Below are 16,394 nucleotides of genomic sequence, written 5' to 3'. Positions count from 1 at the left end.
CAGAAACTGCTTTGTTACCTTCCATTTTTCAGACCTGCCTACATAGCAGAATGATGAAGAAAAGATAACATGCAAAGACTAAAGACAAAGACATGAAGAAGAACTGAAGAGACAGCAAGAAAAAGACACTTACTGGGGTTTAAGTGAGTAACAAGTCCACAAGTCATGCAATAATAAGGCTAGTCACAATAGCTATAGTTTAAAAGAAAAGGTTTGTTCATTACTGTAGCAAATTTATATTCCAAGGGGTGGAAACTGAACAAACCAGTTAGGAATGCCAAAATAAGGGGATTCATTTTGGGCTCATAAAGTATACATTCTGGGTATTAATTAATTAAGTGGGATAATTAATATAATTAATACTATTATTAAAGAGTATACTGAGCAAATTGGTGAACTTTTCAGGAAAGCAGGTGCAGCTGGTACATTTGCAAGTCATATGGGTTCCGATGTTTAGGTATAGTCTAATTGGGAAAATACGGAAGCCCTGCTGAGATTGTCGGCTGTGGTACAAGCACAGGACCAGTGGGCCAATTCTGAACCAAGGTGTTTAGCACAACGAGTATGCATATGGTGAGCAAACAACTCTAGGGGTGGCCTACGGGGGAATGATGAGAGTTGCATAGCTTTGATGTCTCATGGTGGTGATGCCAGCCTATACTGGTAAAGGCTGATGGCAGTCAAGAGTTGCACCATGGGTAGGAAAGCACAAGAGGCAACTAAATCAACCCCAAATGTGTGCAGAGAGGCCACAAATGTTGGTTCATAAACAGTTTATGCAGTGGCACATGTGCTGTCACTTGGGCAAGAGTGCTTGTACTGGCACCTGTGGCATGTTACCTTTCAAATTTTGATATTAACTGTACAGCTGCATATGTTTAAACAGATAGTTTGGGACAGGGGTCTATTTAGCAGTTAGACAGAGAACAAGTACAGATTAAGAATTCACACAACAGACTAAATTGTAGTGGGCTAGTTTAGTGGAAGGTGTGGACTTGTCTCATTTTGAACCACCAGATCTGATGACATATGAAGACTGCAGAAAGAGTTGACGCAAACTGGAGCAGATCCACGTCATCAGGAGCAGATCCACTTTCTTCTGATTGTCTTTAAAATAAAGAAGATATGTAATGGACAAATGGTCACAGACAACTTTTAACACTGGGAGAGCAAATACTGCAAATCAATGCACAAGTTATGCATCAGACTCTTTAAACAATTTAAAGACACTATATATAAAGACATTGTACAAAACATTCATTGGGTTGGAGTGTTGTGATGTAAGATTTTGCATATAACTTGATAAATGTTTTGTATGTCTTTATTTGTAATTTAGGCAATGTAATTTAGTGTTACTTTGGTGAGAAGCATTCGTGTTTGCCCCCCCGTCGGTCCCCCTTTACGACTTTTCATTGTAATTTTACGACAGGATTTGGGGGATGTGTCTTAAACCAGTTTGGCGAGTGTTTCTTTGCTAAAGTTTTTCTTTCATCCCCCACACAAAGCCAGGTTAGCTTAACATATGGTCTTGGGGGGGCAGGAGATAAGATGTTCTATTTCACCCATTGGTCTGAGGTATGGCTGTTTGGAATTGGCTTGTCTCAGAGGCCTTTAAGTACCATGATGCCCTATTGGTTCCAGGGGTTCGAGAGAACATTTATAAATGTACGTGCTTAACCTCACATTCTCTCTCTCTAACCAACATATGATGAAGAAGCATCTCTCTTGCTAACCTGTGATGATGCAGAAGTATCTTTCTCTTGCTAACAACTGATGAAGACCATCACAACATGAACTGAAGACAACACAATGAAGAACACAGTTTCAGCCATTTTGAACAGACATGTGGCTAAAAGCTGAGCCACCAATGATGCCTTAACTAGAGACTAGAGACATTAAGTAACTACAAGTCTGTGTGCCACCTGAATTACACATCACTATTTTATCAGGTTGTATGGTTGCCAATATTCAAATGTACTTTGCATTTTGTTGTTATTTATAAATATTAACAGTAATACATTATTTTATGTGTAACTTAACTCCTGCTTGTCTTTTTACTACATCTAATTGCCTGAGGTTATATATATAGAAGGGAAGGTGGGAATAAGTTATATACAGTGGTAAGTCTGTGAGATTAGGCATTCTAAGGCTACATATTAATTATACAATAGGGGAAAGTAGAGCAATTTATATATTACTCTACCAAGATAAAACAGATGTCTGTCTAGAACACTGCAGGGTTGAAAGACCTGGAACAGACTAGCAGTACTGTAAAATTCTCATGCTCCAAAAATCTAAAATTTTCTAAATTAGTTGAGCTTACTATAAACATTTTATTAGCATTTTACATTATTTAGGATACCTTATTAGAATAATTTTTTGGACAACAGCACCATCAGCCCTTAATGCAGAAATGCCACTGAAGAAGATTTGAGAATTACCAGCTTTTTAAAGTATAAAGGTATGTAATGATAAAATACATGTACTGTACTTGTTTTTTCAACAAAATTTTAAAAATTAACACTACAGCAAAAAAAAAAAAAAATGGTAACAATTAGTACATTAAATAAACTCTTAAAAACAAAAAGCTAATAAAAAGGATTACCACTGACTGTTTTAAGAGTTAATCAAAATGCAGTTCTTAAATTGAAATTATTTCTTCACAATTGTGGTGTGCATTAATTTGCCATATGAAACTGCATTCTGTCTGCTCTGATGTTTTATAATAGAGCTATATTATCCTTGGGTCACAACATGACAAAAAGTAAGATTGTCAAATTTAATAAGTTTTCACCCTAAAGCTTACTGAATATGCCCACTCAGAAAGGGTTTCAATGAATGAAAACATGCCTTCCAAGTTTGTGGGGCATGCTTGTGGCCCAAAAGTAAACTGGAAATAATACATTTTACTGCAGATTCTTGGAACTATTTTCTCGACCTAAGTATGCATTTCTTGCTCACTTATCTACTAGTTTTCATACATTTTCCTCCAATGCAGAAAACCAATCTATATGATTCATCGCTATCTGGAAAGAGAACTTTACAGTTGGTCATCGTACCTGAATTTGGAGCCGATGTTTTAAAAAAGATTTCCGTGAGCTACGGTTTGAGACAGGGCAGTGACTGTTGAAGAAGGGTTCGGCTTCTGCATTGATTGGAACAATTTCTCCATTCCACTTTCATGAGTAGGGGTTTGGGTAAGGAGAAAGCGGCTGACAAAGGATGACACACCGGACAAGGAGGAGGAGAATGGTAAAATCCTTGAGGACCACAACTACGCTTCGGCTCCAGATCCATATTTCTCTCACTTTATATGACTCCTCATGCCTAACTAATTATGTGCTGTACTGACCACTGTTTGAAGTCAGGAGTATCTATCTATCTATCTATCTATCTATCTATCTATCTATCTATCTATCTATCTATCTATCTATCTATCTATCTATCTATCTATCTATCTATCACATTCACTGATTCTTTTTTCAAGTATTCTCTGTCAAGCACCTTCATCAAAAACATGATTGCTTGACCCAAATTCAGTTTCTTAGTTTTGTATACTAAATCACAATCTTTTCCATGCTGGAGGAAATCTTCATGCACAATAATATTGCATAGGTCTGTTAACCATTTAACGCCAAGTCTTTTCTCTGTATTCAACATTTCCAACACTTCTCCAGGTGGGGCCCAGTCTTTACCCACTGCTTTTTCAGAGCTCTTGTGATCTCCTCTTTTACAAACTTACAAATGTATCTTTTTGTTTTCTCACAATAAAAATAATTATTTCATTCATTCTCCTCATTCAGTGGTTTCACCATGTACTTTTGTCAGGTATTCTTAATCCAAATACTATTAATCATGATGTTCAAGTGATTCACACCTACTACATCCTGTTTTTTTTTATACCTGCTTTGTAATCCTGAATGCAATTCCCACATCTTTTAATTCTCTAGGTTATTTGAAAATTCCCATCTCTTAGTTACTTGTTCTGTCATAACTACTTTTTCTAGTTTGTTTTGCTTCCTTATATAGCCCCTGACACCTTCTGCCTTTGTTTTCTGTCACTCCTTATAGAATCTCTTCTTTTGCATAATTACCATTTCTTCCTCAGCATTCTATCACCTTGTTTCCTTGTGTCTTTTGCTACCAATGTTTAGTAGTATACTAATCATTCAAATAAGGCCTTCTCAGGTTCCTGTTGTGTATTAAATTGTATTTTTGTATGTTTAACGAAACATAGTTTACATTGCGGTGGCCCATAATTACTTTTACTGTAAAAGGAAAATAAACAAAACACATTGCTGATCTTTTCAGGACAAATTTTGTACTGCATTGTATGTTAAGCATTTTTAAAAACTGTTCCACTGCTCCTCGGTTGACTTTACCCAGTTTATCTTTTTTTAGATTTTGCTGAATTTGTTCAAAATTAAAGTAGTTTTTTTTTTAAATCTACTCTACCAAAACACTCTTAAAGGTATTATTGTCAGATTGGAAGATTCAATCACCTGTATCTTCTGAATTCTATCCTGATAACAATAAACCTAAAAAAAAACTGTTCCTCTTAAAAATCCTGTTAAAAACAGTAACAAATTATGTTAAACACTACTCCTAACATTTCTGAAAAATTCCAGGAAGGCTGTACTAAGTTAGGCTGTCCCCAAAAACTCAAGAAGCAGGCTATGTAGCCTACAGTTCCTAAAATGGACCAGACCTTATAAATTCAAAAGGAAGGGGGAGCTATTGAAACCCCTGGCACAAAGAACATGTTATTGTTACAGTACTTACAGTCCACTGTTGTTACCAGATGATAGTTCAAAGCATCCTGTCAATATTTAAAATATGGTGCACTAGCCTTTGTACCCAAATTTGTGGACACTGTTTAAAAAACCTTGTCTATGATTAACTAGTATCAAGTCAGTTTAAGGAGACAGACTTCGTGCGTTTTTTCTCACTCATCTCCTGAGGCCTCGTGTATAAACGGTGTGTACGCCTATTTTCACAATCGCATCTTGATGTGTAAAAACTAAACTTGCCGTAAAATCACACACATTCTCACGACAGTTCCCTCCCTTGCATATGCATGTTTCTGCTCGGTTTTGCAAACTGGCTGCAACCAGTGTCAAAGTAATGCTACTGTACCTATTTGGTTTCCCTTCCTTTTTTAGATTCACATCCATGATGGGGGATTTATCAAATACGCTGAAATTAACCACATATCACTTATAAATTTAAGGCACCTGATTGTAATCAACCTGTAACAATACAATGGTGCAGGGAAAGAACCATTTACACTATCTGCACTGTAACATGTCTATTGAACTTACTGTATGCTTTCATATTATATGTATTTGTTATTTTTTATCATATTATTATTCTTGTTTTATCATTTTATAGGAAAACAAGTTTATGGAGGAGTTGCATATTGAATGTCACTGTACCATACAATGAAAATAAAGGAATGCAATTCAATTCAATAGAAGAGAGTGTGTAATTACGGATAATGATGACTGGCTTCTAAGTCGATTTAGATTTCCAAGTGCTATCCTGTTGGAACTGTGAGCTGTTAGAATGCTAGGACTTCATACTTGATATCATTTTTAAGATGAAATGCATTAAAATATGTATATTACACAAATTAATTAAATTATTATTAATATTATAATTATATTATTATTTATTATTAATAATTATATTAATTAATTTATTTATTATTATATTATATTATTATAATTAATATTATGTATTATACAGATTAATTGTTAACTTTTAAATATTTTATACTGTTAATAATTAAACATGTGGGAGCACGGTGGCCCAGCGGTAGAGATGGTGCCTCATCCAGGGATTGTTCCTGCCTCGCACTGTATGCTTGCTGGGTCTGGAACGACCCTAGATGGAAAGATGGATGGAATAATTAAACATATATTACAAAGATTTTTCAATGTTTCTTAAAAGTTTTGAAGAATCTGCATTCTAAACTTACAGCTGGTTAGGCATCTATTACAGAACTTACTGAGTGGTAATTGGTTACAGTACTTGGAGAAAGAAAGGGGAAAGACAGGAATTAGTGGGTGGTACGTTTGGCAGACACAGTACTGCTGCAATAAATTATTTCATCAAGGGTTGCACACATCCCTGCAAGCATCTTGCAGGAGGCAAGAACAATCCCTGGACAGGGTGCCAGTTCATTGCTACTGCTGCGCCATCATGCCTCCATGTTTAATATACGCTTTAAAACATTTCATCATGAAAATGTTAGGAAGTATGCATCTTAGTATTCTAAACTGCTCAGAGAGATGTAATATCATGAATATAATGTAATCTATGTGGAGATCAGTGCCTGCACGCTCCTGTCTATGAAAGAGAAAACCCGTTTAATCAAGAAGCATGTAGTGATTCACACACATAGAACAAATAGAATATGAAGCAATTAACATGCTACTTTAGTTACGATGAGATTTGAGAAACTAGTAAATTAAATATTGATATTAAGATGAAGCTTACAACTTTCTACTTTAATGACAAATTAAAGTACAAGATTAAAGTGAAAATTTCAAGATTAAAGTCGACATTTTGACCTTTTTATCTTCACTGTATCCCTATTTATTTCTTTTTTCTGTACCCTAATACGCTTGCGTGTAACACTCAGACGGTGGGCTATGACTCACCTTTTCATGGCGACTTTGATAACTCACCATTTCTTTTTTATTTTGGCACTGTGCAACTTTCAGAACTTGAACTTTCGAGTGCCTCCGCCACACTACATCACTTTCCATTTGTTGCTTATAGCACTGCTTAAGCCAACAAATACGTTTTTCATTGCCTCCACTTCATATTCGCTGAAATTCGTTTCTCCCCATGATTTTGCATTTGTCTTTTCACAAAACACTGAGTCAGGGTGAGGCGGCAGGTGCGTGCACATGTGTTACCTTTCACGCTGACCAGGGTTTATGGAGTGGAAATCCATGGAAGTTGGCTTGTTTTGTGCATCTGAATTTTTTTTGTGCGTGCGCACATTATAACTTTTGTCTGTACGTTATGTTTAAGTGTGAATGCTTTGCACAACGTTATACATAAGGCCCCTGGTTCTGGTGCTTTTATCAGACATCTACTGTATGCACTGAAAACTTCCTTTTTTAATATGAATAAAAACATACATATTGAAACTATTGTCTGTATTGGAAAGTCTATAACGTACAACCAACATCAATCGTTTATTCCTGACTCCTAGTCCAGAAACATAGAGAAAAGGCAACCATGATAATCCTAGTCTTAATTCTAATTTAATTGATTTATTGACCCAAGGCAAAACAATAATTGATAATTAGGTCTAGTATTTACAAAAGGAAATTGGTCAGAATGCAAAAAATACACAAAGAATAAAGGACCAAGAAGAAAAAATACACAAAGTAGAAAATGACAATCTAAAAAAAAGTATACAAAAGCTAAGTAATCAAAATAGAAAGCACCACATAATTTATAGAAACAATAAAGAAAAACTAAATTAAAAGAAACGAAGGACAAGGATAAAGCCTCAGCAAAACTGAAACACTGCTACCTTCTAGTTGAATCCAGATATCCTTACCAAGATGGTGGTTATCATCAGTTTGAGGCAGACACATATTGAAGTTTTCTTTAACATAAATGACTTTGCCTATCTTTCCTAAATAATGTATATTCCTATATTTTATACTCTCTCTCATTCCTCAGATTTAGCCAGGTTTCTGTGTCATAATTATGTACAACTACATCTAATTCAAATTCACTTATTTCACTCTTAGTAGTCATAGCATTAGGTCTAGTTTAATGTGTTACTTATTGGACTTTGGCCTTTTAACTGTGGCCTAGAAATTTTTTGTATTTTTGTTAACATTACGCTGTTTCCTTTATGTGAAGCTATACATCTGGTATTTCCTAAACATTCATTTCCACACCATTCTTTAGTTTAACAAATCCTTGATTACTCATATCCCTCTCCAATACAATGCTGCCCTTTGTTTCAGGTGCAGCATGTCATGTCTGTACACGTCCCATACATCCCAATGCTGCATAAACATACACCCTAGTATATTTATAAAGGAACCATGTGTAGTAATTTCTAGTCTCCTCAGTCTTACCTGGATTGGTGTGGGTAGCAAAGCTTCTGAGAAGATCACCTTGTCAGTTCTTCTTCTCAGCTTAGCATGTAATTCCTTAATGACCTGCTTAGTGTTTATTATCAATAGAAAGCACAGCACAACCTGTTACCATTAAAATTTAAACAATCGGTTTATAGATTGTTCACAGACCTGTAAGCACTTCTTCATTTGAACTAAAATCACCCTGTTAGAACAAACATCAGGCTATCCTCTATAGTTCTGCAGCCAATCAAGAAGGAAATTGTTTCTTACTAAGACAAGAATGACCACACTCACCATGCATGTTACAAACTGTGAAAATTTATTTTTTATGAATTGTCATATACGGTGCCTCTGTTAGAACATATATTTAATACATTAGTGTGAAAGAATTGAGGCATTTGAAGGATGTATACAAACTTGAATTTTTTCAAATTTAAAGAAGCGTCAGTTCATGCCATAGTGCAGCAGAAGTCCCCACCACTGGAAACTGGAGCTGATTGTTCTGTTATGTCATTTTAAAAGAGTCACCAGTCATCATGGCCACAAATTCTGTTGAAAATAAAGTTTTAAAATTTTAAAATAAAATTAAACAAAGTCATTAATTTTCAGGAAAAAGAAACGTGCTTTACTAGAGTGTAACACAAAAGGGTCACCATTGCTATAACCCCCCCTTACCCAGAATAATGCCAACATATACTTTACAAAAACATACATTATTTAAACAATTAGAAATAAGGAGTAATAGAACAAGGGAAGAAAGCAGTAACAAATTAATGAAGGAAAAGAAATAAACTTGTAGGTCCCTTGTCTCTATATCCATAGATTGTGAACCCCTGCATAACAGATGAGAAGTTCACCCACTTAACCCGCAAATTTAGCACTCTCAACTCATCTCCTGCATCTCTCTCTCTCTCTCTCTTTCTATTACCCGGTCTTTCTTTTGCTCCCATCAGATGAGCCAGTAAACGTTTTGACTCAAAGCAGCTTAAAAGCCAGTAGTCGGGCCAATGGTTGAAATTAATTCAAAGGTCAAGGATGACTTCACATTTGATACAGAATGTCTGACCATCTTTATAATGACAGAATGAGAGAAAAAAATATAAAATGTGGATATACTGTACCTTCTAGCCACACACCAAGGCCCATTTGAGGAAAATTCCCAGTGTTTCTTCATCACTGTACCTTTGGGTAAGTCAAAAAGGCTACATCTTCTGGGTAGCTTTTTGCTAATTGCTCTTGAACCATATTTGCTCTAGCAGACAAGAAGGGGTTGTCTCCCTGTTTCTTCCCTAGTTTCATCCTCTCATCATGGAGTGGATTATGCAGCCTTAGTATCTTTTATTGCCTTAGGTGGAACATTTTCTGCTTCTTTCTCTTCTCCTGAGAGCCACTGCCTCTACTTCCCTTCCCAGAGTCTCTTTTCAAAGCTTTTATAGGCCCTTGCCCTTAATGTGTGTGCTGCCCTTTCCTATCTGTGATGTACCTGTTGAATAGACTACATTTCAAGTTTAATACGTATTTTCAAAACAGTTAAAACTATTGCAGCTCGGTGAGTTCTTATTATATTATTAAAGTCTACATTATTGGATTTCTGTCATACTGCTAAACTAAACTGAGCTTATTGCTTCAGGTTGAAGGTACAGTATGTAACAGAGCTTCAAACACAAATGAATGATAACTTTATACAAATTACTTTTTACCTTCATAATCAATTGTACCATCTCCATCCTTATCAGCTTCTTTCATCATCTGTTCTGCTTCTTCTTCGTTAAGAGGTTCACCAGCATTCATGAGTACATACCTGTAATATGACAAAGTATGAAACAAGACTAAGATTGATAAAATGAGTGAGCAGTTTGCAATAATTATAGCAAATTCTGTGCTTTGAAGAATCCTGTTTAGTGTTATTTCAGGATAGCTCAAATGTTGCAATTTGCCATTTTGTAGTCTGAGGAGGTCAAACATGATTTTCTAAATGAGAATACACATCTGGGTAAAACTTATTAATATCTTGGTAATGCATAGAGGCAATATCCACAACTAAAAAGGCTATTCCCACAAGGGTTCTTTCTAAAAATCCCAGTTTCTTCCACTTTGTTCACTGTAAATGGCAGTAAATTTAACTTTCTGTAGTTATTCATTTACATGTGCAGTTAGAACATGGATGTTGTGCAGCCTTGTCTATCGGGTATGATTCTTTCTGGTGATATTCGAATTGTTAGACAAACATATTATCAGGAGGCCACAGTTAGAACATGGATGCTGTGCAGCCTTGTCTATCGGGTATGATTCTTTCTGGTGATATTAGAATTGTTAGACAAACATATTATCAGGAGGCCAAAATAACATTCTGGGAGCTCTTGTCACCTCTTTTTTTCTAGGTGTGATGGCACACCATTTAGCTCAAATATACAGGGTGGGCCATTTATATGGATACACCTTAATAAAATGGGAATGGTTGGTGATATTAACTTACTGTTTGTGGCACATTAGTATATGTGAGGGGGAAAACTTTTCAAGATGGGTGGTGACCATGGTGGCCATTTGGAAGTCGGCCATTTTGGATCCAACTTTTGTTTCTTCAATAGGAAGAGGGTCATGTGACACATCAAGCTTATTGGGAATTTCACAAGAAAAACAATGATGTGCTTGGTTTTAACGTACCTTTATTCTTTCATGAGTTATTTACAAGTTTCTGACCACTTATGAAATGTGTTCAATGTGCTGCCCATTGTGTTGGATTGTCAATGCAACCCTCTTCTCCCACTCTTGACACACTGATAGCAACACCGCAGGAGAAATGCTAGCACAGGCTTCCAGTATCCGTAGTTTCAGGTGCTGCACATCTCGTTTCTTCACAGCATAGACAATTGCCTTCAGATGACCCCAAAGATAAAAGTCTAAGGGGGTTAAATCGGGAGACCTTGGGGGCCATTTAACTGGCCCACGATGACCAATCCACTTTCCAGGAAACTGTTCATCTAGGAATGCTCGGACCTGACACCCATAATGTGGTGGTGCTCCATCTTGCTGGAAAAAGGGGGAAAACTTTTCAAGATGGGTGGTGACCATGGTGGCCATTTTGAAGTCGGCCATTTTGGATCCAACTTTTGTTTTTTCAATAGGAAGAGGGTCATGTGACACATCAAACTTATTGGGAATTTCACAAGAAAAACAATGGTGTGCTTGGTTTTAAGTTAATATCACCAACCATTCCCATTTTATTAAGGTGTATCCATATAAATGGCCCACCCTGTACATATTAAAGTTGATCTTTCCACAGATACTGCTGCCAATTCTTTCAACATCATATTTACTCCAACTCTATTGTCTTAGTTGTGAGATGCAAAGTCCACATACTACCACTTTTATCACGTATCAAGTAATGCCCTTGAATGCCGAGGTATAATATAGTTTTACAGAATGGTTTTCTTTCTGCAGCAGAGTATGATTATTTTTAACTTTTTTTAATATTTTAGCATGTGTGTTGATGGGAGACCTATCACTCATAGATGGCAAATTAATGGTAACAACAGGCTTGTTATCAGTAACATCAGATTGACATCTGTGCCATTGCTCTCCATTATTCTTGGGCAAAACCAAGCAGTATTCTCTACACTGATTTACAGGCTCTTCCTTTATGTACCAGCCTTCTTACTAATGGAAGAGGATGCAATGACAACCAGCAGACAGAAGCTGGACAGCTCTTGCATTAGTTTAGAGTGTTATGCTACAGTAAAACGATAAAATGAATATTTATGGTTGTCTGAGTTTTACAGGGTGAATCATCTCCCAGAAGATTAACAACAGTGTCCTCCAAGTTTCCAATGAAAAATAATCTGTTGCACTGTGTCACTGAAGACATTAGCAAAGGACAAAAGTACTTCATAGCGCAACACTAATAAACTAGAGATCTGCCTAATCTTGATTATGACCACCCTCTCTACTACTGTCTTAAAAGAAGTAATTTGGTCAAGTATTTGTGGTAAACTATCATAAGTAAATAAAAGCAAAGCTCTGACTGAACGTCAGTTCAAGAAGTCATAAATATAAATTCAGTTGAGATTCTGCTCTTTCTATAATAGATAACCCATTTAATCCAATTGTTATGGATTTCAGAGACTGTAGCCAATGCACAACCATTTTTCTCACTTCCACTATGATATCTGAAAGCTTGAATTGTATTCCCCAATGTGTTTTCTTTTTTATAAATTTTTATACATTTTATAAATTTTTCTTTTTTATATGTATGTACCTTCTGGGTACTAGTTAAGTCAAGTCAAGTTGGGGAGAATGCACTGGTACAGTGCGTTTCTGCACCCACTACACAACGAAACAACTCAGGATCCCGGTTTGCAACCCCCCAGGCAGACATACTGTCCAGTCCCACCCTCTGGAAATGACCCTCTATCTGCCACAGCCAGGTGTTACGTGGGCGACCCCGACCCCTTGTCCTGGTCCAGCCATTCGGGTCCCCAATAATGAGGATTTTACGAGCCGGATCATCCTCAGGGAAATGCGCCACATGGCCATAGGGTCGTAACTGCTGCTCCCTCACAATGCAGGCAATGTACCTCATTCAGGACTCCATGAGCAACCGCTCATTCAACACAAAGTCAAACCAATGGTACCGAAGGATCTTCCAGAAAGACACAGTACCAAAGGAGTCCAGTCTTCTCTCAGGTCACTGGATAGCATCCATGTCTCACAATGATATAGCAAGACAGGTAGCACCAGGACTCTAAAGACTTGGTCCTTCGTCCTTTTGCCCAGAGGGAACTGGGCGGTCTCATGGTCTGGAATCCCTACAGATTTTATTTTTTCTCCAGTCGTCTGGAGTTTTTTTTGTTTTTTCTGTCCCCCCTGGCCATTGAACCTTACTCTTATTTGATGTTAATTAATGTTGATTTATTTTGTTTTCTTATTGTGTCTTTTATTTTTCTATTCTTTATTATGTAAAGCACTTTGAGCTACTGTTTGTAAGAAAATGTGCTATATAAATAAATGTTGTTGTTGTTGTTTTGCACAGATATCGGGAGTGCCGCACACCCGTTTCCAGTGACCTCATGACCCCCATGCTTCCCAATCTGTCTACTGACTTCATAGGAAGAGACACCAGAGACATGAATGTCACTGATAAGGTAAGTAAACCTCTCAACAAGGTCGACACTCTCTCCGCAAACAGACACACGGCTGATGACTGTGCCCAAGAGGTCATTAAAGGCCTGGATCTTGGTTTTTATCCAGGTCACTTGCAAGCCCTGACACTCAGGCTCCACGCTCTCGATCGCCCCAATCAGAGCCTTCATTGACTCCGCGAAGATCACAGCATCGTCAGCAAAGTCAAGATCCGTGAATCTTTCTTCACTAACAGATGCCCCACAGCTGGACCCCACGACCTTGCACAACACCCAGTCCATACAAGAATTGAACAGAGTAGGAGCAAGAACACACCCCTGACAAACCCCAAAATCAACTGAGAAAAACGTGTTTTTTTTCCCAGTGAGCACTAGGCAGTGTCATAAATGGGGCAATGAAATAACCCTTTATTTTTGACACAGTTATATAGCTTATGAGCAGAATGGCCTGTTCACGTTACAACTGTTCTAATATGTCTAATAAGCAAACCAATTTTTCAGGGAGCGTGCCTCCAGTGCAAAATACACTGCTTGCTTGGTATATAATGGTAGGTCAGATGTGTTCCAAATGTTTGTACTTGGTAGTAAAGTCTTTACTTAATCTTTCCTTTGTAAAATTAACCTGGTACTGCTGTTTTTACTTTGCCATAGCAAAATACATTCATTTTAGTTGAACACTTGCATCACACTAACACTAACTACATGTAGTCAAGTTGAACAGCATAAAAAAACTGGTGTAGAACTTCTGCCATACAACTTTTGGTATACAAAGATTACTAAATGATCATAATAAAAATATAAAACTGTAAAATTGATCTCCCTATCTAATGTTAGGACCAGTATACTGAAATCTGTTTTGGTCACAGAAGATACACGAGTGCCCAGTTTGGAACTTCTCCTAAACTGGTTATTAAGTAATAACCCAAACCTCTCCTTTAAACCTGAATAAACAAACCTATGCACCATTTAATACACAAAGATTTTTTATTTTTTTTTTATGAAATGGACTATTAGCCTGTAATGGAGATGAGTTTGGGTGCTAAAAAGTCCATGCTGACTAAAAAAACAAAAGAAGAACTGGTGCACAAGGTAAAAAGACAACATGTAAAATGTTTATCAATGTGATTGAAAGGAATTAAAACCCATCAGTAGACTAATTTTGTGCTATCACTATTTTAGACCTATTGGGGCTAAAGTAGAAGACCGACAGTGCAAAGTTCAAACTTCAGCTAAAAAACCTCTAAGACAGAACACAGTGTGCACTCCTTTTGTGGTTATCAGTAAAATATATCCATGAGAGCTTTAACACTAGAATCCCTGAAGCCAATGAAAAAACTTGTAATCTCGGCCCACCTTCAATCCTGTCACACCTCTACATTCAGCGTCTTTTGTTTTGTAAATGTGTCAATCAGCACAAGCAGCAAGCAACCTGTTGTCAAATCCATCCCACCACCACAGCTCAAGCCTTGTTTATCTGAAAATGTGGTACCTGGAGCTGTATAGGGGAAATAATATATTGTATTTGGAGCACATGCATTTCATGCGTGTTCTGTGTCTACAAAGATCTATGTACTGTAAGTGTAGGATGACAGGAAATGCAAGAAATGTTGAACACATACTTAAAAGACAAACATTTTCCATGTTTTGTACTAACAGCAAAATTTTAACATGAGGTGTATAATGTGTGAAGACGGAAGTTCAAATATCAAATAAGGACTTTCATAAAAGGTACAAGAATAACAAAACAAGTGCTCTTTTATCTATACTAAAAAAAGGCAAAGCCCTCACTGACTCACTGACTCACTCACTGACTCATTCACTCACTGACTCACTCATCACTAATTCTCCAACTTCCCGTGTGGGTGGAAGGCTGAAATTTGGCAGGTTCATTCCTTACAGCTTACTTACAAAAGTTGGGCAGGTTTCATTTCAAAATTCTACCCATAATGGTCATAACTGGAACCTATTTTTCTCCATATACTGTAATGGAGTTCAGCTCGATGGCCGTGGCGGGCGGAGTTTCGTGTGACATCATCACGCCTCCCATGTAATCATGTGAACTGACTGTGAGCGCAGTACATAGAAAACAAGGAAGAGATCCAAAAAGCGCTGAAGAAAACATGCATTATACAATTGAGAAGGCAGCGAAACAATAAGATGTGAGCAAGTGACACATACAAGCATATTCATAAGTGCAGCTACTGCGGAAACAAAGCACGGTGTAAACCGTAAGTTTAAATTAAGTTTATAGACACGCTCCCACTGCCGTTTGTCATGCACAGTGACACATACAAGCATATTCATGACTGCAGCTACTTCGGAAACAAAGCACGGTGTAAACCTAAAGTTTAAATTAATTTCATAGACAGGCTGCCACTGGCATTTGTCATGCCCACGACTAATGCGGGATACAAGTTTAATGAGTGGACGCAGGGTATAAACGAGAGTTTTGATCACTTTGTAACTAAGTTAAAATTGCTGGTGAAGGGCTGTGCTTATGCAAATTCTGAGAGACTGTGTTTGTGGGGGGATTGACAGTTGAGGCGGGTGGGGGAGTGACGTCATCCTCTTCCCTCCCATTCACCTCATTTCGCTCTGAGCTGAGCTCTGCAGCTAACGCTGTCTTTCAAAGCAACTTCGTCACACTGCCACCAAATACTCACAGAAAAATCCACAAGTTAATACACACGCTGTCTCTAGAGTTTCTCCACACTGAATTCTCCAGGCACTACTTACAAAAGGTTACATTGACAATCGTGTTACGTTATTTTTAAAATCTTTTCTTTTCCTGAGAAGCTTCGATGCATGTGCTCCATGACGCGTTAAAAAATAACGCATTTAATCACACTTTGCATTCCAAGCAAAGGGGAACTTCTCTCAATGCATGATTTCCTGGTACACCGATTACATTGATGCACACATCAGAGCTACAAAAATATAAGAGTCGGAAGAAAGCGTGTTGCTAGGACTGATTGGAGGAAAATTTTAATTTCAAAAGACTACCCGACGGAAGCCTTGATAAAAGCGTGGTTTTGTGCAAACTGTGCAAAAAGGAGTTTGCATAACACCGAGGCACTTCAACCTTACAGTACCATCTAAATGCAAAACATGTTACAGCGAACACAGAAACTGTGTATGC

At 37.3% G+C, this 16,394-nt stretch overlaps 1 protein-coding gene across 1 annotated transcript in view; it reads right to left on the bottom strand.

Moving 5' to 3' along the window:
* Nucleotides 1–8,415: 8,415 nt before the first annotated feature.
* LOC120530526 (calglandulin-like) overlaps nucleotides 8,416–16,394 on the bottom strand; it is a 60,458-nt gene continuing 52,479 nt past the window's right edge. The window contains exons 4-5 of the mRNA XM_039754951.1: nucleotides 9,818–9,918; nucleotides 8,416–8,666 (exon numbers count right to left, since the gene is read on the bottom strand). Coding sequence (XP_039610885.1) covers nucleotides 8,623–8,666; nucleotides 9,818–9,918 — 145 coding nt within the window. The 3' untranslated portion in view covers nucleotides 8,416–8,622. The remainder of the gene's footprint in view (nucleotides 8,667–9,817; nucleotides 9,919–16,394) is intronic.

Source organism: Polypterus senegalus, chromosome 6 (assembly GCF_016835505.1).
Source record: "Polypterus senegalus isolate Bchr_013 chromosome 6, ASM1683550v1, whole genome shotgun sequence".
Classification (NCBI taxonomy): domain Eukaryota; kingdom Metazoa; phylum Chordata; class Cladistia; order Polypteriformes; family Polypteridae; genus Polypterus; species Polypterus senegalus.
This window is presented reverse-complemented; position numbering and strand designations above follow the sequence as displayed.